This window comes from Pristis pectinata, chromosome 19 (assembly GCF_009764475.1).
Source record: "Pristis pectinata isolate sPriPec2 chromosome 19, sPriPec2.1.pri, whole genome shotgun sequence".
NCBI classification, from domain to species: domain Eukaryota; kingdom Metazoa; phylum Chordata; class Chondrichthyes; order Rhinopristiformes; family Pristidae; genus Pristis; species Pristis pectinata.
In genome coordinates this window covers 33,656,300-33,679,205 of record NC_067423.1, presented here as the reverse complement: position 1 = coordinate 33,679,205, position 22,906 = coordinate 33,656,300, and the positions used below count along the sequence as shown (strand labels likewise).

Sequence of the window (22,906 nt, the reverse complement as noted above, 5' to 3'; positions counted from 1 at the left end):
TATTTTGGTGTTTGGAAGCTTCTGTTATCTTTGAAGTGATCACACAAAATTGTGGTTTGGAGACCATTCAGCCCATCATTGGCCTGAACTAGCTCACTGAGCTACCTTTTGCATTGCACTCCACTGCACATGCACCTGCAAACTTTCCTTTTTATATGTAAATTAAATACTGCTTTGAAAGTTGCTATTGAATGTCCTTCCACCATTCGAGCTCTCCACCACAAATAAGAATATAGGTTTTGGTCTGAGACATTGACGGATGAGTTTTCCACCTCTGGATTCTTCAATTAATGACAGGCTGGCTGCATTTTGTTGGATGTGGTGTTTGTTGCACCAGTCTCAGGCTCGGCCTCAGTGAAGTACCAGCATTGGGCTAGTGTGGAGAGTTTTGTGGCTAATGTTCCACTGAATGGCTTCAACATTGCTTAACTTCTCTCGTTAGCCTAGATTGTCCCATAGTTCCAACAGGATTGTGTTTGCAGGGAACAATGAATTAATCTATGAAATATTTATTATTGATTGAATTGAATTCAAACTTGAATTTTTAATTTAGTTTGGACTTTTCTGTTTAAATAGTATTTGACAAAATTCCTTTTTTGGTTATTATAGATAATTCAGTCAAGAGAAGCATCAGTCTCCATAAAGCTCAACTGAATTAAAATGGTAGTAATAAATATATGTCCATATTCAAAGTCATTTTAACATTAAATTTCTCATTGCCTACCATCACATTCCAAATCCAAGCTTCCTTTAGATTCTTCCCTTTAACTGCAGTTTGAAGGCACATCGAAGCTTTAAGCTGTAACAGGTCAAGGTTGTTCTGGTAGCAGTTAGTTGTTATATTTATGGGGCTTGTCAAACTTAAAGGTCTGTAAAAAGTTAATCTACTGTACTTGAACTCCATGTGGCGTGGCTTTCATTCCATAGATCACAGACTAATTGGAAAATAAATGTGCTTCTCTTTTCGTTGCAATGGTTATATTTGGCAGGCTTGATTAAAACATAAAAAGTAGTGAATTAATCATGCCATTTAGTTCAACTTTTTGCTCTTGAATGGTTTGAAAGGGTGTTACACACTAGTGAGTTTTGCGCCACCCAGTGAAAATGACAAACTAGTTAGCAAATGTTATTGAGATGTCACTGCGGAGGATATACGTGCAGGCATTATGTGGAGAAGAAATGTAGTCATTAAGATTCTTTTCTTGGACGTACAAGTTTGCACATATTTATGCTGCTTGCAATGAGAAGACAGGGAGAGCAAGGAAAAATACAAGGGCATTGTGAGAAGAATGAAAGGAAGAATTTGGACTAAAATGTCATGTGTCTGTAAGCTGAAATCCTTTGGTTCAGTTGTGAGATGGAAGCAACTTTGGACTACAGCTCTCTAGATCAGAGAAGTCTGCAGTCTGCTGGCTGGAGCCCCTTTGCCGGTTGCCCAGGTGTACAGCAGCAGACTTTGGGTGAAATGGAAGGGTTAAATGAAGGCATGGAGGGGTGGGCTGGATTGGGGAGGAGAAGGATACGAGAAGCAGGATTGAATTTACAAAAAAAAAGGCCTACTTGCATTTTTCTTTCTCATTGATAAAACTTCATGCTTGCAACAGAAGTTAGCCATGTAGAAGTTACATTGTCATCTGCTTTGCTTCAAGAGTGTCACGCATGGCTTTCAAATGCCCCCTGTTCAAGAATGGCATCCCTCCTCTTCACTGCCTTCTGAACCACCACCGTCAGAATGATATCAGAAAATCTTGGAGCCCTCTTCCATTGTCCAAAAAAAAATTCACAGGCCAGATTAACTTTCAAAACTCTCCCATTATTGCTTGCAACCATAATGTGTCTTCCCTTCAAGAGATGCAGTGTGCCTTTAAGTAACACAAGCTAGCTTTAATTGGTGCTAGACATGCACAATGTTGGCCTAGTCCTGAGCTGTGCTGCTGATAACCTGTGTGGTTAGTTCTGGCCGCACACAGCAAGTATTCAAATCAGCAAACAATATGATATTTGCATGCAGGCTGCTTTGGAAACACCAAGAGTGGATTAATGCAATCACACATCAGGAACCTTGCAAACCATTCTGGAGCTGTGTTTTGTGTTTAACTACACACACAGTTCTTCTAATGACTGTTTCACACATGTGTACTGACATTTGCTGAGAGTGCAAAGCAGGAAAATGCAAAGGCAGAATATCCTTTTAAATCAGTGCCCGTACCTCCTCTTACACCCAGTCCTCAGTGCTTCACCTAAAATCCTCCACTTAAACCCAGTGCCTAAAATTTCACTTTGAATCCAGCAATTGAACAGAAGAACACAAAAGTAGCAGGAGCAGGCCAGTTGGCTTCAGGATCCCGCTCTTTTCCATTCAGTAAGACCAAGGCTGATCCAATCTTGGCCTCAACATCTTTTCCCACTCTCTCCCCTTACCCTTGATCCCTTTGTAGCTGAAATGTCTGTCAATCTCTATCCTGAATCTGTTCAATAATTCTGCACCCACAGCTCTCTGACATCGAGAATGACAAAGATTCACAACCGACTGAGAGAAGAAATCCCTCCCCCACCTCCAACAGAAGAGGGTAACCCCCTTGTTCTAAAACTGTACACCCTGGTTCTACATTCTGCTCAAATTATGCATGCTCGGCCAGAATGTTGCAATAATAAGCAAATAACTTCTTGGGCTGATTCAAATAATCAGATTAATTAATAAGTAAAGAACAAATTTTCAATAGATTTCACTTTAACAACTCATAATCAGTTCCAGTCTTAGCTCTAAGTGAGCTCTCTCTCCCTCGAGGAACGTTTTATGGGTTTAACTTTCACTCCAGTCTTGAGCACCCAACAAGTTAATGTTCCCACTAGTACTAGCTGGCCTTAACATCCTCACACTGAGTTCATAGCCTTACTCCTCCATTAACGGGGACTGAAAGGATAGTAGCATGTTGATAGATGCCTTTCACTGGGCACTCAAAGCACCTTCCTGCCTCAGAGAGTAGGGCTCCTTTTAGTCTGCAACTATGGGTTGTGACTTGAAGTCAGAGTTGGTCAGTGTCTGCCCTGTGCACCATCCACGTCGTTCCACCTGTGAAGGTAAACAATAGATGTCCAATTGACGTCTGGCTGGACATTTTGTTAAGTAGAACCCAGCAGAGCAGCGGAATAGTCATCTGGTCTTCAGCCTCACTTGTGACCAGAACAGCCCACGTATCGAGCTGGTGCCCAGGCAGTTTCAATGTGAACAAGACGGTAACTGAGAATCTCAGCTGGGTAGAGATGAAATGGACCACACTCTCTGTTGACGTGTCAGTGGAGTTTTGAGAGACTCTCACTGCCAATTGGATGAGGTATTGAAACAAGTTGTCTATTACAAGTTAGACAATAGTACTTTCTGAAGAATAGAGTTTTCGTGTCATTCCCTTGTTAATCTAAATATAAAGGACTATCCATTCATTAATCTTATACTGTGTACGGCCTACTGCAGTGGCAGTAATACATTGGCTGTGATATACTCCCTTTCCAACTGGATCCTCGACTTCCTGACCAACAGACCACAATCAGTAAGGATAGGCAGCAACACCTCTGCCACAATTATTCTCAACACTGGTGCCTCACAAGGCTGCAAGCTCAGCCCCCGACTTTACTCCCTGTACACTCATGACTGCATGGCCAGATTATGCTCTAACTCCATCTACAAGTTTGCAGATATTGGTATATTATTGTCACTTGTTCCGAGGTACAGTGAAAAACTTGTCTTGCATACCAATCGTACAGGTCAATTCATTACACAGTGCAGTTACATTGAGTTAGTACAAAGTGCATTGAGGTAGTACAGGTAAAAATAATAACAGTACAGAGTAAAGTGTCACAGCTACAGAGAAAGTGCAGTGCAATAAGGTGCAAGGTCACAACAAGGTAGATCGTGAGGTCAGAGTCCATCTCATCGTATAAAGGAACCATTCAATAGTCTTATCACAGTGGGGTAGAAGCTGTCCTTAAGCCTGGTGGTACGTGCCCTCAGGCTCCTGTATCTACCTGATGGAAGAGATGACACCACTATAGTGGGCTGTATCTCAAATAACAATGAGTCAGAGTACAGGAAGGAGATAGAGAGCTCAGTGACATGGTGTCGTGACAACAACCTTTCCCTCAATGTCAGCAAAACGACATTGACTTCAGGAAGGGGGGGGTGGTGCACATGCTCCTGTCTACATCAATGGTGCCGAGGTCGAGAGGGTTGAGAGCTTCAAGTTCCTCAGAGTGAACATCACCAATAGCCTGTCCTGGTCCAACCACATTGATGCCACGGCCAAGAAAGCTCACCAACACTTTTGCTTCCTCAGGAGTCTAAAAAATTTGGCATATCCCCTTTGACTGTCACCAATTTTTATTGACGCACCATAGAAAGAATCCTATCTGGATGGATCACAGCTTGGTACAGCAACCGCTCTGCCCGGGACCACCAGAAACTGCAGAGAGTTGTGAACACAGCTCAGCACACCACTGAAACCAGCCTTCCCTCCATATACTTCTCACTTACTCGGTAAAGCAGCCAGCATTATCAAAGACACCACCCACTCAGGACATTCTCTCTTCTCCCCTCTCCCATCGGGCAGGAGATATAAAAGCTTGAAAGCACGTACCAGCAGGCTCAAGGACAGCTTCTACCCCACTATTATAATACTATTGAATGGTTCCCTAGTATGATAAGATGGACTCTTCACCTCACAATCTAGCTTCTTTATGATCTTGCACCTTATTGTCTGCCTGCACTGCACTTTCTCTGTAACACTTTATTCTGCATTCTGTTATTGTTTCCCCTTGTGCTACCTCAATGCACTGTTGTAATGAATTGATCTGTACGTCTAGTCTGCAAGGCAAGTTTTTCACTATACTTCAGTACATATAATAAACCAATTCCAATTGAGTGACCTCTTATTGATTTAACCCAAAGTGTTGTTATATCCTGTTATTATTACAAATTTTTACTTTTGGTTTGTTACTTTTTTCTAATAATACCCAGGATGATATAAATGACAACTAGAGGGTTTATAATATTGGCTAAATTCTAATGAGAAGTTATTGACCTGAAATAACAACTCTGCTTCTCTCTTCACAGATGCGAAGAACCTGCTGATTATTCCCAGCATTTTCTGTATTTGTTTTGGATTTCCAGCATTTTGTGTTTTTTTTGCATTTGAATCATATTATCATCTCCTGAACACACCAGACACGCAAAAGAAATGTTTAGTTAATAGAGGAAATTATTAGGGAGAAAATAGCATTGTGTAGTATTGCAGGATTAAATTTCCCAACTCTATTCAATCCACCCTTTTGCAGTGTTGATATAGGACTAGTGCCAGATACTGTAAGCTACTGTCAGCTGCATCTCCCAGGCATCTCATAATTAAAGCTATTCAAACAATGATTTATTCATCCCAGCAATCACGAAGGGGCAGAGACCTAATGCTTTCACAACTTGTCCTTTTGCAATTTGAATATTATTGAATTGCAGAACTTAATCTGTTGCTGAACAAACTGATATTTTGCAGCTCTTGGCTGAATGCAATTAAAATTGCACAGTTTAATCATTGGAAGGTTATTCCACAAATAAATTAGTCCATAAAAATATTTGAAGAGGCTGTAAAACACACCAGGTCTAGCCTGGCTTAGTTTAATACTTTTTGCAACAAGAGTAAACCACGTTGCAGAAATGTGCCAGTGTGTCTCTGCAAAGGGCAAGTAATTTCATCTTCCGATAGTCTGTGGAATGGATTGAAACTAAACTACTGATTTAGCTTAAATCAACAGAACTGATTAATGTCAGCTTCACTTCAATGAATATGATTACTAAGTTTTATTGGTGCTGGCTTTGCCCAGGCCTTAGATGTTAAACAAAGAGTTCATTATCCAAAACAATATTGAAGCACAAGATGGTTCAGATCTGCACAGGACTTGTAGAGCAATTACATGAAAAATACTTTCAAGTCTATTGCAGAGTACTGCATTCTGTGATCTGTAAACATATTGAACCATTAGGTTGGATTTAAAATGTTAATCTAATTTCTCAACTACAACTTAGATCCATTAACTTTTTAAAACCCGCACAAACACACGAGATTGACTATATACTTGCAGGATGAAACTGTCTTTAAACTTCTCCACCCCATGATGGATAGAAGTATTAAATCAGTAATAATATGAACTTTCATCGTGAGCACATATTGGGTTGGGTTTTACTGTCGGTTGCTGTCAAATATGTAATGCTGGATCTGCCAGGATGCTTTGCTTCTGGACGTTTGGCAAATTGCTCTACAGATCCTGTGGTTTGACCTGGCTCAGGATTTAGGACCCTATCGGTTTCATTGTTTATTCGGGAGAATAGGGATCCTTTAAAAAAGTTTTTTTAATAATTTATGATTGATTTTATGCACGTTTCATAATTCATTATTTTTATTTTTTAATTGTCGACATAAATTCTAATTGTTTTTAAATATCTCTAAATGGTAATCGCACCACCAATGAACCAGATTGCAGCTCCACAGTCCGACATGGTGATGGTCACCTGAGCACTTATTGGGAGGAGGAGGAAGAGGCTCCAAGAACATCTCACTGATGAAAAGGCCCAGCATGTGAGCAGTAAAAATGAGGCTGAAGCATTCGTAACAAAGTTCAAACAGAAATGCCGAAGATATGTTCCATTCTTGGGTTGGTCCGCTAGGTCAACACCCCTTCAGGTCCGCTTGTACTCCAGCCCTGCCGTCTTCCTTTCAGGTCCACCCAAGCCACCCACCTCTCCACCTTCACCCTTTCACGTCGGCTTGAGCACCACCCTACCGGGTCCGCACCCAGTTTGCCATTTCCACTCGGGATCATCCTGCCGCCTCTGCGCTTCCCCCTGCCGCCCGCTCCCTCTGTGCCCTCGAAGCTCACTCACTCACGCTTCACTCCGTCTTCTCAAACGGTTCATGCTCCCCTCCTGCCTGGTGCGCTGGCTCATCAGCCTGCACCCCCTCGCCTTCCGCGGCCCGCTTCCAGTCACCCTGCTCTCCCTGGAGCCAATCACCGTTGCACATTCCTTGCTTAATTGCTTCCCCCCGCCCATCTCTCTCTCCGGTTCACCCTACACGGTCCGCATCCACCCTGCGTCTTCCTCTCAGGTCCGCCTAAACCACACCCTGACTCCTCCCTTTCACGTCCGCACGCTCTTTGCCATTTCCACTCGGGATCATCCTGCCGCCTCTGCGCTTCCCCCTGCCGCCCGCTCCTTCTGTGCCCTCGAAGCTCGCTCACTCACTCACGCTTCGCTCCGTCCTCTCAGACGGTTCATGCTCCCCACCCACTTCACCACCCCACCCCACCTCTGGTGCGCTGGTTCATCACCCTGCACCTCTTCACCTTCCGCGGTCCACCTCCAGTCACCCTGCTCTCCCTGCGGCCTGTTACCGTTGCGCATTCCTCGCTGCCCCCTCGCTCCGTCCATCCCTATCCCCGGTTCACCCTACACGGTCCGCTAGGCCAACACCCTTTCAGGTCCGCCTAACCCACACCCTGCCTTCTCCCTTTCACGTCCGCTCGAGCTGCACCTCAACACAGCAGAAAACTATACAAGGTGGTCCCTGGCTGCCTTCCATAGAGACCCGGAAATCCAGTGACATTCAGCAACTATCATATTGCCAAAACGATTCTATGAGAAAGGAGTGAAAATTACACTGCAATGCCGATCAATATACTTCCATACTTGTAATACTGCAGTTAAGCTGTGTGAAAGGCAAAAATGAAAAAAAAATATTTAAATGTGGTTTTCGGTATCACTGAAAAGATTGATTTACTGTGGTAAGTAAGTAGCCAATATTAAAAGGCAATGTAAGCTAGGAGATAAATATGTTTAAACGTTAATACGTTTGCAGATGATACAAAGATTGTGGTGTTGTGGATAGCATAGAAGACTGCCAAAGGCTACAGTGGAATATAGATCAGTTGCAGATATGGGCAGAGAAATGGCAGATGGAGCTTAACCCTGCCAAGTTTGGTAAAGAAGGCATATGACATGTTTGCCTTTATTAGTTGAGGCACTGAGTTCAAGAGTCGGGAAGTTATTGTTGCAGCTTTGTAAAACTCTAGTTAGGCTGCATCTGATGTATTGAATTCTGTTCTGGTCACCCCATTATAGGTGGATGTGGAGGCTTTGGAGAGGGTGCAGAAGAGGTTTACCAGGATGCTGCCTGGAGTAGAGGGCATGTGCTATCAGGAGAGTTTGGACAAACTTGGGTTGTTTGCTCTGGATCAGCGGAGGCTGAAGGGAGACCTGATAGAAGTTTATAAGATTATGAGAGGCATAGATAGACAGCCGGTATCTTTTTCCCCAGTGTCGAAACGTCTAACCCTAGAGGGCATGCATTTTAGGTGAGAGGGTGTAAGTTCAAAGGAGGTGTGCGGGGTAAGTTTTTTACACAGAGAGTGGTGGGTGCCTGGAATGCATTGCCAGGTATGGTGGTGGAGGAAACACAATAGAGGCATTTAAGAGGCTCTTAGATAGGCACATGAATGTGCAGTGAATGGAGGGATGTGGACATTATGTGGGTAGAAGGGAATAGTTTAGTTAAGCTTTTAATTATTAGTTTAATTAGTGCAGCACAACATTGTGGGCTAAAGGGCCTGTTCCTGTGCTGTATTGTTCTATGTTCTAAGTTCTATGTGAAGTTCATGGATGCACAATAAACAAGATTAATACGCATATGCTTTGTCTTGTGAATCAATTACTTATACATGATTGACACATGAATCAGATTTCCATTATGAAAATAACAGCTAAATTGCAAAATTATTCCAGAAAACAAACTTTCTGTCAGAGGAAAATTTAGATATAAGATCAGGACTCAGAGTCAGGACCAGTTTTCCACAAATAATTAAGTGGGTGTGTCTGTGCCAGATCCCAGTCCAACAGTCTAGGCTGGCTGCAGGGTGTGCAAACACATCTTGGACATCACCCACAGCTTTTAATACAAGATAACTCCTCAAATAGCTATCTGATTGAAGTGGTACAAATGATTAAAGGAGGATATTTTATATCTAAGTTATCTTTTTTCTTATTTTAATTCTAGCATGATAACAGGAAACTTTATGAGGTGGTTGAAAAAATGTGATTGAGAATTACAATAAGATCATTCTAAAATCATTCCTTTTCAGGTTGACAAGTTAGCACTCTCTGAGGTGGAATGCTTCTAAATCAGATAACTTTACAAATTAGTGCCTTCATTTCCCCTCATTAAGCATTTCCCATTGTGAATCTCTGGGACCTTTCTGGAATGCTGAGGACATGCCAACACACATATTCCTATGCTCAGCATAGAAACCTGGCTCAAATATTGGGGGGGGGGGGTGTGGAAGTGAGTATAACGTTGATATGTTCAGAATTGAGACTGCTTTATTTTTGTTAAAGGCATCAGGGGAATTATGGAACAAAGCCAAGCAAATGGAATTATTAGTTAATGCACAATCAGCCATGGTCCATTGGGTTACTCCTCAGGAACAGAGGTAAATCACTCTGCTCTTGACTTTGATCATACTTGGTCTGTATCTCTTCCCCCATTCGTTCTTACTCATTGATATCCCAACCCAACTGAAATTCATCCATCTAGGTTCTGAAAGGTATAATTGTCCCCAGCGTTAAACTCCCTCTGGACTTCCAGAGGAAGATGTTCTTCGTGACTAAGCAGCCTGTTCTAATGTCAGTGAAAGATGCTTTAGAAAAGCGGATTGACGGTCATCTTGGAGTTCTTAGTTTCAGGGAAATTCGTGGGACGGGAAGTTTGCCTAATTATGCCTTCTTGGCTCATCCAACACGGGACAACGAGACATGGAATTAGCTGCAAGAAGCGCTCGCTCGTTCACCCAGCGCACAGACGGCCCAACGGTTGTGACATCCCCGCCGGGACTGATCGTTCCTCTCTAGATCATCTGCACACTCTGATGCCCCTGGGCAACATGGCAGATCGCAGCCGGCCGGCACCCGGTAGGTCTCCGCTTTCTGCGCATTGTGGATGGGGAGAGTCGGCAGTGGGTGGCTGAGTTGTTGGGGTGGATGTGTGGAAGGTGTGTCAAGCGTGTGTGGCCGGACTGTCTGACGCAACCTGTTTGCAATAACGCTTTAGGTTAATCAATATTGCCAGCGATTTGTATATTCTCAGCGAATATTAATTCTAGGACAACCTCCAAGCAAACCAAGACCTGTTGGGTAATAAATTGGGGCTTTTAAAATGCTTAAAGACATGTCATGTCCTTGCTCCAGCTTCGTCAAATTTGCAATGGTATCGATAGTTCTTTGCATCGAATGGTGTTTGATAATCTGTACAGTGGCAATACCTGCTGCGTTTTGCAAAAAAAACGCCGGCTGGAAAGTACCTGCGACAAGTCTGTCAACATTTACTGCAGGGGTACACTGCACTCGGGTTGCAACTAGACGGTCTCTTTATTTTTTCTTGTTGACAACGTGTTCATTTGAACTTTTGCAACCCGCGTTCAAGTTGTTTAAACAGCAGCCGTTCAATGAACCCGAGATTTTGCGGCGAATTTAGATTACGGGACGTGAACGGAGATGGGGAGTTCCCCTGGATGAGCGTTTTCCAATAGGTAGCGTTCTTTCTGTGTAGTCCAAATCACAGTTCATTCTGGCAGTAAAGAAAAACAATTAGGATTCCGCATGAAGCGATCTTAACGTGAGGGCCAACACATTTATCTTTGTAAACACGTTCCCGTGTGAAACGTGGTTGATTTAATTACTGGCTTGGTGCCTTTCACTTGGCTGCAGCTCTATAGTATGGCTCTTGCAACTGTGGCTCAGTGATGAAATACTCGCCCCTGAGTTAGGGGATTGTGGGTTCAAGCCCCACTTCCGAGGGGTGAGCACCTACCGGTATTGAGGTTTCAGTACAGAGTGGCGGCAGTCGCGTACTGTACACCTTCAGCAGCCTGAAGTAGAATCCTCAGTTGCCCTTTCAGGTGACAAAGGAAAATTTTAAGGCCCTTTTGGTAGAGCAGGAGAGTCCCCTTGGTCTCCTGGTCAATCTTCTGTCAACCGGGACTTGGAATGGACTATCTGGTGGTTATTGTTTGAGGGATCTTGCTGTTTGTGGATCAACAGACTGTCTCTTATTACCATAGAGGGTGTTGCACTTGGTGTCATCAAAGGACAGCCATGCAATCCAGCCTTGGCTACTGCTGTGGTGTGATCCTTGAAGAATGAGGGTGGTACCCCACACCACAGTGGGCACCTTATTCCAGTGCAGGATGGGTTGGACAATTGATAGGAGACACAACTCTGGGACAGGTCTCTGTTACCAGAGTGAAGGCTGTCAGTCCTGGGTCTAATCAAGCTATGAGTCTGAATAATACCCGTTGAATAAACTGAGTGTACCTTGCTGCGATGGTGTCACAGCATTTAATTGCAGCATTGTTTTAGAGCAGATTCCTTTTTTATTTTGAAGTGCTTTTCTCTAACCCTTTTTTTTATTTAGAGTAGGGGCAAAGGGGCTTCTCAGTCCAGGTCTGGGTTCTGACCCAGGTCAGAGAGGTGAAGCACGGTTCCCATATGGCACATTTCCCCTTCAGTCACAGCCCTCCTCTCAGCACTTCCCTGTGTTTGAACTTCAGCTGGTCTGGGGTTCAAGGGTGGGCACAGTTATTCTTTGTCCTTTTGTTGTCCTTTTGAACATTCTGACATGTGAGTTTCCATAAAGTGCCCCTGATACATTTAAACATAAAAGATTATGTAAAGTTATATTTTATTTGTTACTGTTTGAATCTTTATTTTAAAAAAAAGCTTAATACCTGTGTAACTTAGGTAGACTTAATAGTGAAGAAGATTGGACACTAATATGTCCTGATTAGATGCCTGTGGCAATGTGGCTATAAAAAGATGTTTGTAATCCCTCAAAGATAACCTTGAAATCCTTTTGTTGTCTCTACCAAATCTCTGTAGTAGCAACGGGCAGTCCTCTAGAGGGGAAATAAAGTGTTTCATATCAATGCTACATTTTAATTTTGTTATGTTTGTATCAGAGTCTATTTCCTACTGTCTCTGTTTGTCGAGATATAGTTCTGATGTGTGAATCCTGCAGACCTCCGTAAGCTGAAATCAGGAGTATGACGGAAAACTTTCCACTTGCCTGTACGAGTGCAGCTCTACAAACCTAGAGTCCCACTTTATTCAAGACAACATAGTCTGTGTGACAGACACCCCATTCACTCTCTCCATCATTGACACCATGTGGCCCCAGTGTGTAAAACTATCCACACCATGTGGCCCCAGTGTGTAAACTATCCACACAATGCATGACAGTGACCATGCAACATCACTTTGACAGCACTTCACAAAACTGTGACCTGTAGCTCCAAGTTGGACAAAGGCAGCAGATACTGGGAACACCACCGTCTGCAGGTTTCCCCACCAAGTCTCACAGCCCTCTTGACTTGGAGATGTAACACCATTCTTTTCATGGTCGCTATGTCTTTTCCTGGAACTCCCTCCCAGTGCACTTGGAATACCTTTACCGGATGAATGCAGTGATTGAAGGAAATGGCTTTGCAAAAACTGTCTCCAAAGCACTTAGGGATGTGTAATAAATGTTGGCCTGGCTGGCAGAACCATCCTGCCAAAAATGAATGAAATGGGGACATACTTGAGATGGACAGACTTGAAATAGAAAAAGTTCTGTTACTGTTATCGCATGTACTTTTGTATAACAAAGATGCATGTTGTGTATGAGTTTTAAAAAAGTGATTATTTTAAATCTTTCACCGAAAGGTAACCCTATAATTCTTCCACACTGCCCATGTCAACAACCTACAGAAGCGTCAAGGGCTGGACCAGCACAGTTTGAAAAATATCTGACGGTTCCACAGTATTTGCCCAGGATACGTTTCAGTTATGCTGAGGGAGTTGTGGATGATGCAGCCTCAGACTCATTCAGCAAGGAGGAGACAGAAATTCCACTGGTAAGTGTGTGTGTGTGTGTGTGTGTGTGAGAGAGAGAGAGAGAGAACTAAAACAGTCTACTACAAACCCACTGACTCCCACAGCCCCACAGTTACCTTGACTACGCCTCTTCCCACCCTGTCACTTGTAAGGACGTCATCCATTTTTCTCAGTTCCTCCGTCTCCATCACATCTGTGCTCGAGAAGGGGCTTTCCAGCCCAGAATATCTGAGATGTCCCCCTTCAGAAAACGGGGCTTCCCCGTCACTGTTATTGTGGTGCCCTCACTCTCAATCTCCTCTGTTTCCTGCATACCTGCCCTCGGGCAGACCAGGGATAGAGCTCCCCTGCTCCTCACCTGTCACCTCACCAGCCTTTGCATCCAGTCATATCATTCTTCACAACTTGCCCCAGCTACGGATCCCACCAGCCAACTACATCTTCCCTCCCTTCCCCTTTCTGCAGGGATCACTCTCTTCATGACTCCCTGTCTGTTCATCCCTTCTCCCCCTGCCCCCCCCCCTTCCCCCTCCTTCCCCGGGCACTCTCCCCATAATCACCTGTCCTACAACCTCCTCCCTCACCACCATCCAGGGCCCTAAACTGCCCTTCTTTCACATGCAAGTCCATTGGCATTATTTATTGCATCCGGTGCTCGCCGTTGTGGCCTCCTCCATATCGGTGAGACCAGACGCAAACTGGGCGATTGCTTCGCCGAGCACCTGCACTCCATCACTGTGCTGTCTGGGCTACCAGTTTCCCAGGCTTTTAATTCTCCTCCCCATTCCCATACTGACCTGTCTGTTCCTTGGCCTCCTCCACTGCCAAAAGCTGAGGCGAAACGCAAACTAAGGACTAGCATCTCGTATTCCGCCTGGGTTGTCTACACCTGGAGGTGTGAATGCTGAATCCCCCAACTTCCCGTAACTGCTCCCCCTCTATCCATTTTCTCTCTCTGCAGGGAATTTTGGTACATTATGACCAATGGCAGCTATTCCTTTACGACCCGATTTGGCTATCTTCCATTACTCAGTCATTATCAGGATTAAAAGGAAGTAATTGGGATTGGCACAGGCGGTGGCACAGTAGTTTATTTACTGGACTTGTAATTCAGAGGCCTGAACTAACAATTTAGTAAACCCAAACTGGAACTGTAAATTTAGCTAATGATCTGGAATTTCTTTTTTGGCATTCATTGGTAACATTGCCTACAAAACTACTCAGTTGTTGGAAAAAAAGATCTTCATTAATTTTCTTCAGGATTGGAAGTGCAAACCTGTTAATGTGATTGAATCTGAAATAGCCACTCATTTGTGCATAACTACTGTGTTGAAGCAGAGAATAAAACCAGGCAGAAAGCACTGAGTTCAGATACAGAAAAGTTGCCCCTAGCCCAGGCATCCCTTCCAAAAGCATTCTTGCGAACACCTAGAGACCAGTGCCTAATTTGGGGGAGCTGTGTGCTGTAGACTAGGCAAACAAAATGGTTATCCTAACAGAATTATATCCTAAAATGTGCCACACTGTTCCATCCCAGCTCTCGAGTATGCCCTGCCCAATACCAGAGGGCTTGCATTTAGGATGAGAGGGGGTAGGTTCAGAGGCGACGTGAGGGGTAAGTTTTTTACTCAGAGAGTGGTGGATGCCTGGAATGCATTGCCTGATAGGGCAGTGGAGGCAAATTCATTGTGGAGGGATATGGGCATTCTATAAATAGGAGGGATTGGCTATGTCGGCACAACATTGTGGGCCAAAGGGCCTGTTTTGTGCTGTACTATTCTATGTCCTGATCCACCTGGCCCCCACAACAATGTCTCTCTCCCCTCCTCCGCCCTCCATCTGCCCAATACCCATACATTCTGCTTATTGGTTCCCCTCCCCCATTTCATGCTCCACTGTCCTATCAGGTTCTACCATCTTCAGCTCTTTGTCACTTCTGCCTATCACCTCCTGGCTTCTGATACCGCTCCCCTTCCCCATCTGCCTATCACCCCTCCTAGCCTGGATCCACCCATCACCTGCCACCTCTTGCTCCACGCCTCCCCTCCACTGTTCTATACTGGCTATGTCCTTCTTTCAGCCAAGATGAACATTGACTGTCCGTTTCCTCCATAGATACTGCCTGACCCGCTGAGTTCTGCTGTGTGTTACTGAAACAGTAGCTTGTTACCAGGGTTGTCATGGCAACCCTGACTAAAGATTGTTTCTCCCTCGACTCGCCTGTAATTGAAGCTGAGTACAAAAGAGCACCTAACCAGAACAAAACGGTTGTTAATGGCTAGCACTTGCTGTGTTAGGTACTGGCTCTTCCATTTGTTTTCCACACCTCAATATTTTGTTTGGGAAAGAAGAAAGTAAGTTCTGTTCACTTGAAAGTTGGTGAAAATAAGCTGCTTCTTTTGCCAAAGAAGGGATGCTAAATTGTTCTGTGCCAGCTGCTTTCAAGTTTATTTTTTCGACTAATATTTGAATTGCCTCATGGATCTTGCAATTCCTCCTGGTTGTCTTGTGAGTATCTCGTACCAAATAACAGGTTACCTATTTCAGATGAAACCCATCATATCTTTATTTGAGATTTACATGTTGTTTCAATGCATTGGGAATATGTTTGTATTAATGTTAATGTAAATGACATGAGTTGGTACTGAGCCTGCTAGATAGTTTCTGTCTTTAACTTTTCTTCTAAATAAGTTTATCAATAATATTACTTGGAAATCATCTGTGGTCAGTTTTGACAGCATCCCAGGTTGAAATTTGCTTTGCAAAGAAGTGCATATTTAAATGGCTGATGTTATCCATTATATCTTGCATCCTATACTCAATTCTACTGAAGTCAATGGATCTGAATATTAGATGAAGAGGTGGCAGGTGTAATGAATAACATTGGTGAGAAGGCAAAATTAACTACACTTGCAATATCTAGTTTCATTTTCCTCAACCTGAAGGAAATTGAAGTGTAATTTTTTAATACAAAGCTCCACCCAACTATATGTTATAAATCTGAACCTATAACAAGAATGAATCTAAAATACGTAACAGTATTCACAAAGTCATATTTTGTCATGTTTTTGACTGTTTAGATTGTTTCAATATTCATTACTTTTTATATATAAAACTGAGAAAGAGCAGGTTTAGAAAAATCTTCATGGGTGTTGCTTCATTAACCATTTTTGTCTTTCCTTAGGTTATTAATAACTACATTGCAGATGATGAAAAGCAAGACAATAAAAAAAGGCTTGTATTTCAGAGATGGGAAGAGAAAGGTAGACTATGTCTTGGTTTATCAAAACAAAAAGGTCACCTCGTCCACTGGAGCTCTTGTCCTAAATGGCACTGCAAACAATTTCCCACAAAAGTAAAGACCACACAAGACTACAAGGATGTCAACAAGAAGTTGTGCTGGATATTGGCAATTCCTCATGGGTCTATGGAGGAAGAAAAAAGAGCTCGTAGAGAGAATTTGAGAAGAACCTCATGGAGAGTGGACTAGAGATAGAGAAAGACAAAGAGGTGAGAACATGAATTGTCCTTTGATCTGAAATTTGTAACATTAAGTAGTCATTACTTTATGGTGATTCTGCAAGGAAAATATTGCGATAAACTTGAGATGTGAATAATTAAGCAAATTTTGAGCATCTGGTCGGTTGTCTGAATTCTCGTTCATCTCGATGTGAATTGTCTGATTACACTAATGCATTACAGGCTGTTTACAATGTTAGATGTATTTACAAACTCACGTGTTGTGAGTAACGTTTGGGATTATGGTCTTACACTTCATCTGCTTGTGGTCAATATACATGAGAAATTATTTAGAAATTAAACATGATACAGGTCCTCCCCAGGTTATGACATGGTTCCGTTCCTGTGAACTGTTCATAACCCCAACTACGTCACAAGTTGAACATGTGGCCAGTGAAATGAGTTCCTAGATGGCAGAAGGTGCCTGCAGCCCCACAGCAGCCGGCAGATTCCATCCTGTGGGTCTCCCAAATGCTCATTCATATCTACAGGCATTCATGAGTTGGGGTGGACCTGTAAATAAATGCAAGTTGCCATCATTGCTATTTATATAGCACTTGTTTGACATAGTAAAATATTCCAAGCCACTTTGGAGAATATTATCAGACACTAAGCTTATGTAAGAAGGTAAGAGTGCAGTTAACCAGAAGATTGGGCAGAAATTCCAGGGAGTAATTTTTTTTCTAGAGTTTGGACGCCATTGGCAAGGCCAGAATCTATTGCCCATCCCTAATTTGCTCCTAAATTTAGTGATTTGTTAGGCAGTTTCAGGGGGTATTTAAGGCTCAACCAGACGGGATCGGTCTGGTATTACATATAAAACTGAACAGGTAAGAACAGCAGATATCATACTATGAAGTTCATTAATGAATTAAATTATGCTTATGACTGTTCAGTAGTTTTTTATTGTGTGACTGTCATTGCTAAGACGAGTTATTGACTGAATTTAAATTCAACAGCTTCCATGGTGGGATTTGAACTTCAGTATCTGGATTGTTGGTCCAGGCTTCTGGACTATTTATCATAACTTAACTATCATGCCCCCACCATATCCTAACAGAGTTTTGAAGTGGAAAGGTGAGTAGAGAGGCAGAGATATTTGGGCAGGGATTTCCAGAGCTTGAGGTGTAGGCACAGCTGCCAACTGGAGAGCAAGCTATCTGTAATAGATCAGAAATCCTGCAGATCGGGAAATGTGTGCTATATAACACTTATCTTGTACTTTCCCTGCATTCTCACCTACATTTTGTTGATGGAACAACATAGTCTCAGATTCACCTGGAGCAATCTGATGGAATAAACTACAAATTTTATTCTGAATCTGAAAGAAGAAATGACTAATGCCAAATTGTGACAATTAATTTCATTTACCTTGCATTAGAACTTATGTAATACATAGTACGATTACTGCTTTGGCTTTTTTTAAACTTGTACTGTGGTCTGTATCATTTTATGTGCAGTGAGCCAGCATACAAGTGAATGCAATATAATGTGCCTTAGATTTTCGATAGTCCATGGATAATTCTGGGTTTTGCTTAAACTCTGTGCAAATTCCTAGAATTTTAATCCTACGTTAATGTTATAAGAGACCTTCCTAAAGCTAGCTCAAACATCTGTAGTCAATTAAAAAGTTTTATAAAATAAAATGTGGAGCCTGTATTATCAGCAAGGCCTTCAAATTTATACTGAAAGGTAACGTGCAAGAATGTTAAATGCATCTCTTTCTAATTCCCTGCATCTCTATTTCAGTAAACCAGTGATCCATTTGTTTAATCAGATGTTATTTTTCACAGCTGATTGCAGGTTACATTTCATTAAATTAAGCCAGGTTTCCTGTGCAGAAACAACCAGCTGAGGCACTAATTTATAAGTTGCATTTCAGCAGTTAGATCGGATAAAAAGGTTACCTGCTTCAACAGATTTCATATAATTACCTGATTGGTCCCAATCACAATCTTTCCTAGTAGCCCTTAAAATTTCTTTTTCAATTATATATTCTGTTCTATGAATGTTTTTGTCAAAAATGCTTTTGCAACTTTGTCTAGATAATAATAATTTGTCACACAAAATACATTCATATTTTTCCTGGTTCTCTTGAGAATTATTTCAAATCAACGTCCGATGATTATCATTCCTCCTGCTAGTGGACATAATTTCTCTTTTTTCCTATAGTTGTCTGAAACTTCTATAACATGACAAAGAGAAATTTTATGAAATGTTCTTATTTGAATAACTGAATAAATTTATTAAAAAGCTTTATAAGTTAATGTTCTTGAAAATTTGCAAAAGGTAATTTGATTTCCCTTTGCCCAGTTGATGTCATGTTGTTTGCTTGCACTTATTTGTGCACAAGCTGCAAATGTTGCCAGCATTGCCAGTGTTTGTCATCCATCCCCAATTGCCCCCAGGACGGCAGTTGGGGGTCGCCCACATTGGAGGGTCTGGTGTTACACATTGGTCAAACTGGCTAAGGATGGCAGATTTTTTTATGCTCAATTTAAATACTGAGATTACAGACATTTTCCATTCACAATCATCAAAATGATCTATAAACAATCTCTCAAGTAACAAAGGGAAATTTCCACGTGGGATCAGTTAAGGGAAAAATCAGTTTCTCTGTCCTTTGTTATTGAGCAGAGTAGGTTTTGTACATATGCAATGGGTGAGAAGTTCAGTTGTAGAGTGCATGTTTCTAAGCACTACAGTGAACTGTAAAATTGATCATGAAATGTGATCAATGACATGATTAAGTGTGTTTTCCTTGCTTGACCTGTGCACAGAGCTATTGTCCCAGTGCAATACAAATTCGATGCCCTCCTGTGAACTTAATTCACCCCTATTCAATTCATTGAATACCAGGGTGAACTACATGTAGAAATCAGCCTGAATAGCAGGATTGAACATTGTACCTGCACTATTTAAAGAAATACAAAAGCATTAAAGACCGGAGGCACCCAGCAGCCCAGGCAACATCCGCAGAAGGACAAACAGGTTTCTGGTCTGGATCTGAAGCAGTGCTGCATGTCTCTCCCTGCATCTGTTCCCTGACCTGATGAGTGCTTCTGGCCTCTTCTGCCTTTGTTTCAGATTTCCGGTGACTGCAGATTATTTAATTTTCACTTAATGTTGAAAGGGATCATCAATGAACTGAATTGTTTGCTAGATTTTGAAGGAATCATCTGCACGGGATTTTGGAGCTGCTGGAATTTGTTGGCATTCCCATCACTCCCAAGCTGAAGCTTTCAATCTGCTCTGAAAATGTTGCTGAACAGTCAGTGTGTCCAGAAGCAAGAGGAATGTGTTGAAGACAAGGCATCCTTCAAAGGGCGAGTGGAAGAGCCTCGGGGTCCTATCCTTGGAACCTTAGGCAGCAATACTGCTACCTCCAACTATTTGAGGTTCAATGTACCTGGAGGCTCTGTTTTTGTTTGAGGCACTGCCCTTAGAGGTTTTCCACAGAGTCGATGGATACTTCAGCCATGCACCCTTGTTTGCACTGCTCTGCTTGCAGACATGAAAGTCAGTCATCCTGAGAGAGGGGAGCTAATTCATGCTCTGCTCCCCAGAACAGACCACCATCAATCTCCGAAACCTATCCGTGTCCTTCAAGCACTTGCAGCCTGAGGTCTGGCATCAATATGGGGCAGAAGTCAGAACGACCATGGCAACTTGCTGGGGTTGCTTCTGCCTGTGCTGCCATAGAAGCTCTTATCGAAACCTTGTGTTAATGGCACCAGGATGTAGCACTGTGCAGTGTTACTTTAGGCCTGTAGACTTTAATCCAGAAGAGTAACACAGGGTGAGATGGTATAGGAACACAGCGAGTATCTAATGCTTCAGCATCCAATTTTCAATTGGAAGGGGCAATGCAGTGGGTATTAAACTCCTCCATGCTCAATCATTAGTAGGTTTTCCAGCATGTAGTACAGAAGTATTTAATCTAATCTTTTGTTTCAAAACCTACTTTTTAAAATCTGATTACACTGACACAATACAATACTTTAAATTTTTAAATATGTTTTTAATGCACTGCAGCTTTTCGATGATTCAACACAAAGATATTTTAATTATGATGTCAGATAAACCAGTCCTTCCTGGAAGTGTATGGGAAGTTTACTGTCAAAACTTCAATGTTACAGAGAAATATTTGTATATTTTCTTCTGTTGCCTCAAAGGAGACACTGATCTGGATGAGGGGTTTTAAGACTGATGCCATTTCCTGGTGCTTCACTCAGATGCCCGTTGTAAGGAGGCAGAGTGCAGGTATCCAGAATATTTGCAGCCAAACTTAGGGCTACATTCTGCCAATTTTCTCAATACTTCTACATACTTGAATGCTGCTTAGGTCTTGCAAATTGCAGGCATGAACTTTGTTTGCTGAGGAGTTACGGATGTAATGAAACATTGTGAAACAGCTGAAAATGGTTGGGCTTGGGGTTCTGGCCCGAGGAGCTCCTGCAGTAGGGGGCTAGGGCGATGGACCAACTGCAGACTGTTTCATTTATGCAAGCTATCATCCTAACTGCTTCCCCTTTGCTCATTGACCTGCTTTACCAGGGCATCTTGATACTGCTTTGATGTAAAGGGTGGTCACTGTTACCTCACCTCTGGAATTCAGCTCTATAATCCATGTCTGGACAAGGCTGTGATGTCCGAACTTCCCAAAACTGGCAAAACCAGAAGAGGGCATTGGTGACCGGTTTACTGGTGAATAAGTGCCACATGTAACACCATTAATAACAACTCACCATCTCTTTGAGAGTAACTTGCCAGACTGGATTTGTCCTGCTGAGGGGTACCTTGGCAGTTTTGCTTGACAGATGCTTATACTGGAACAACTTGGACAGAGGTGCATCTGGTTCTGGAGTGCCGGTCTTTAGTACTATGGCTGTGATGTTGCCTGGTCTGATAGCCTTTGCTGTATCTGTTTACTGATTGATAGTAATTGATTTAGGAATGGGAGTGAATGGAATTTGGCTATAGACTGGCTGCTGTGATGGCGGGGATCTTGGGAGAAAGCCAAGATAGATTATCTCACGGCTGTTCTGATTGCAAAAGTTTGAACACTTCAGCCTTTAGCCTTTGTACATGCTGGCCCAGCCATCATTGATAATGGGCATGTTCTTGGAGCCACTGCCTGTTAGTTGTTTAATTCACTACCACTTGTGTGGTGGGACTGCAGAGCTTTGATATACCACACCTGGGTACTGTATGCTGTCCTGGTCACTGAGCTAAAGGAAGGATGTCATCGGAGAGAATGCAGAGGAGATTCACCAGGCTGTTTCCTGGATTGGAGGACATAGTTATGGGGAAAGATTTGTTGGGCTGGGTTTGTTTTCCCTGGAGTGAATGGGGCTGAGGGATGACCAGATGGAGGTTTCTAAGAGGCATAGATAGGGTAGATAGAAACTTTTTCCCATAGTAGCCTTATTTAAAAAATGAGGGCATAAGTTTAAGGTGAGATAAAGGAGCTTTTATATGGAATTTGAGAGGAATTTTTTTTTGGTTGATATCAGAACTTGCCACCAGAGGAAGTGGTGGAGTTATCTTTTGGAGACATTTAGATGGGCGCTTATATAGACAAGGCATAAAGGTTGTGAACCTACCAGAGGCAAGTGCGACTAGTATGGATGGGGCAGAGTGGTTGGCATGGATATGGTGGGGCCAAAGGGTCTGTTTCTTTGCTGTATGGCTCTATCTGTTGGTTAAGAGATTGTCTAGCTCTGTCCGTTACATGCAGTTCTGTTGTTTAGCACACATATAGTCCTGTAACACAGCTTAATTAGGCTAATGCCTCGTTTTTAGGTATACCTGGTGGTGGTGTTGCTGGCAAGCCTTTCTGCACCCTAGGCCCAATGAACCATTCTGTTCAGAGGCATTTAAGGATGGACAATGCCTGCTGGTCTAGCTACTGATACCCACAACTTGTAATTGAATAAATCTTTGAAAAGAAAAGTCTAAAGCTTTTGCTCTGGCCCTGGATGTTGAGATGATTTGTGGTCCTTCCTAGCTGCCATACTTGACCTTGGCTTGCAATGGCTCAAACCAAGAACGTCCATGCAGTTCATCATCATAATACATTGAGGGCTGACAATAGATTAACAACTAGGAATAACAAAAGTAACGTTTGACCTTGAAGGAGTATATGGGATGTAGATAACATTAAGTACAATGATGCCTGTGCTCTGAAAGACTGAAGCACGTTTTGGCTGAAAACAGTATCCCACAAGATGGAGTTAAAAATTAAAAACCTGTGTGGATATTTTTAGTGATGGGTTGTCCCATCTTTGACTGATGGAACACCTCATTATAACATTTGTACCAGATTCCTGTTGTGCAATTGGCATTTTAATTTTAAATTAACAGCTGGTGGTTAGATTTTCCAGCACTTAGCAGGGGTGCAGCTGGCTCTCGAAGGCAAGT

General features: G+C 42.6%; 1 protein-coding gene across 1 annotated transcript in view; it reads left to right on the top strand.

The window, feature by feature from the left end:
• The first annotated feature begins 9,670 nt into the window (after nucleotides 1-9,670).
• LOC127580305 (anoctamin-2-like) overlaps nucleotides 9,671-22,906 on the top strand; it is a 96,468-nt gene continuing 83,232 nt past the window's right edge. Inside the window, exons 1-3 of the mRNA XM_052033591.1 lie at nucleotides 9,671-10,003; nucleotides 12,794-12,984; nucleotides 16,149-16,474. Coding sequence (XP_051889551.1) covers nucleotides 16,439-16,474 — 36 coding nt within the window. The 5' untranslated portion in view covers nucleotides 9,671-10,003; nucleotides 12,794-12,984; nucleotides 16,149-16,438. The remainder of the gene's footprint in view (nucleotides 10,004-12,793; nucleotides 12,985-16,148; nucleotides 16,475-22,906) is intronic.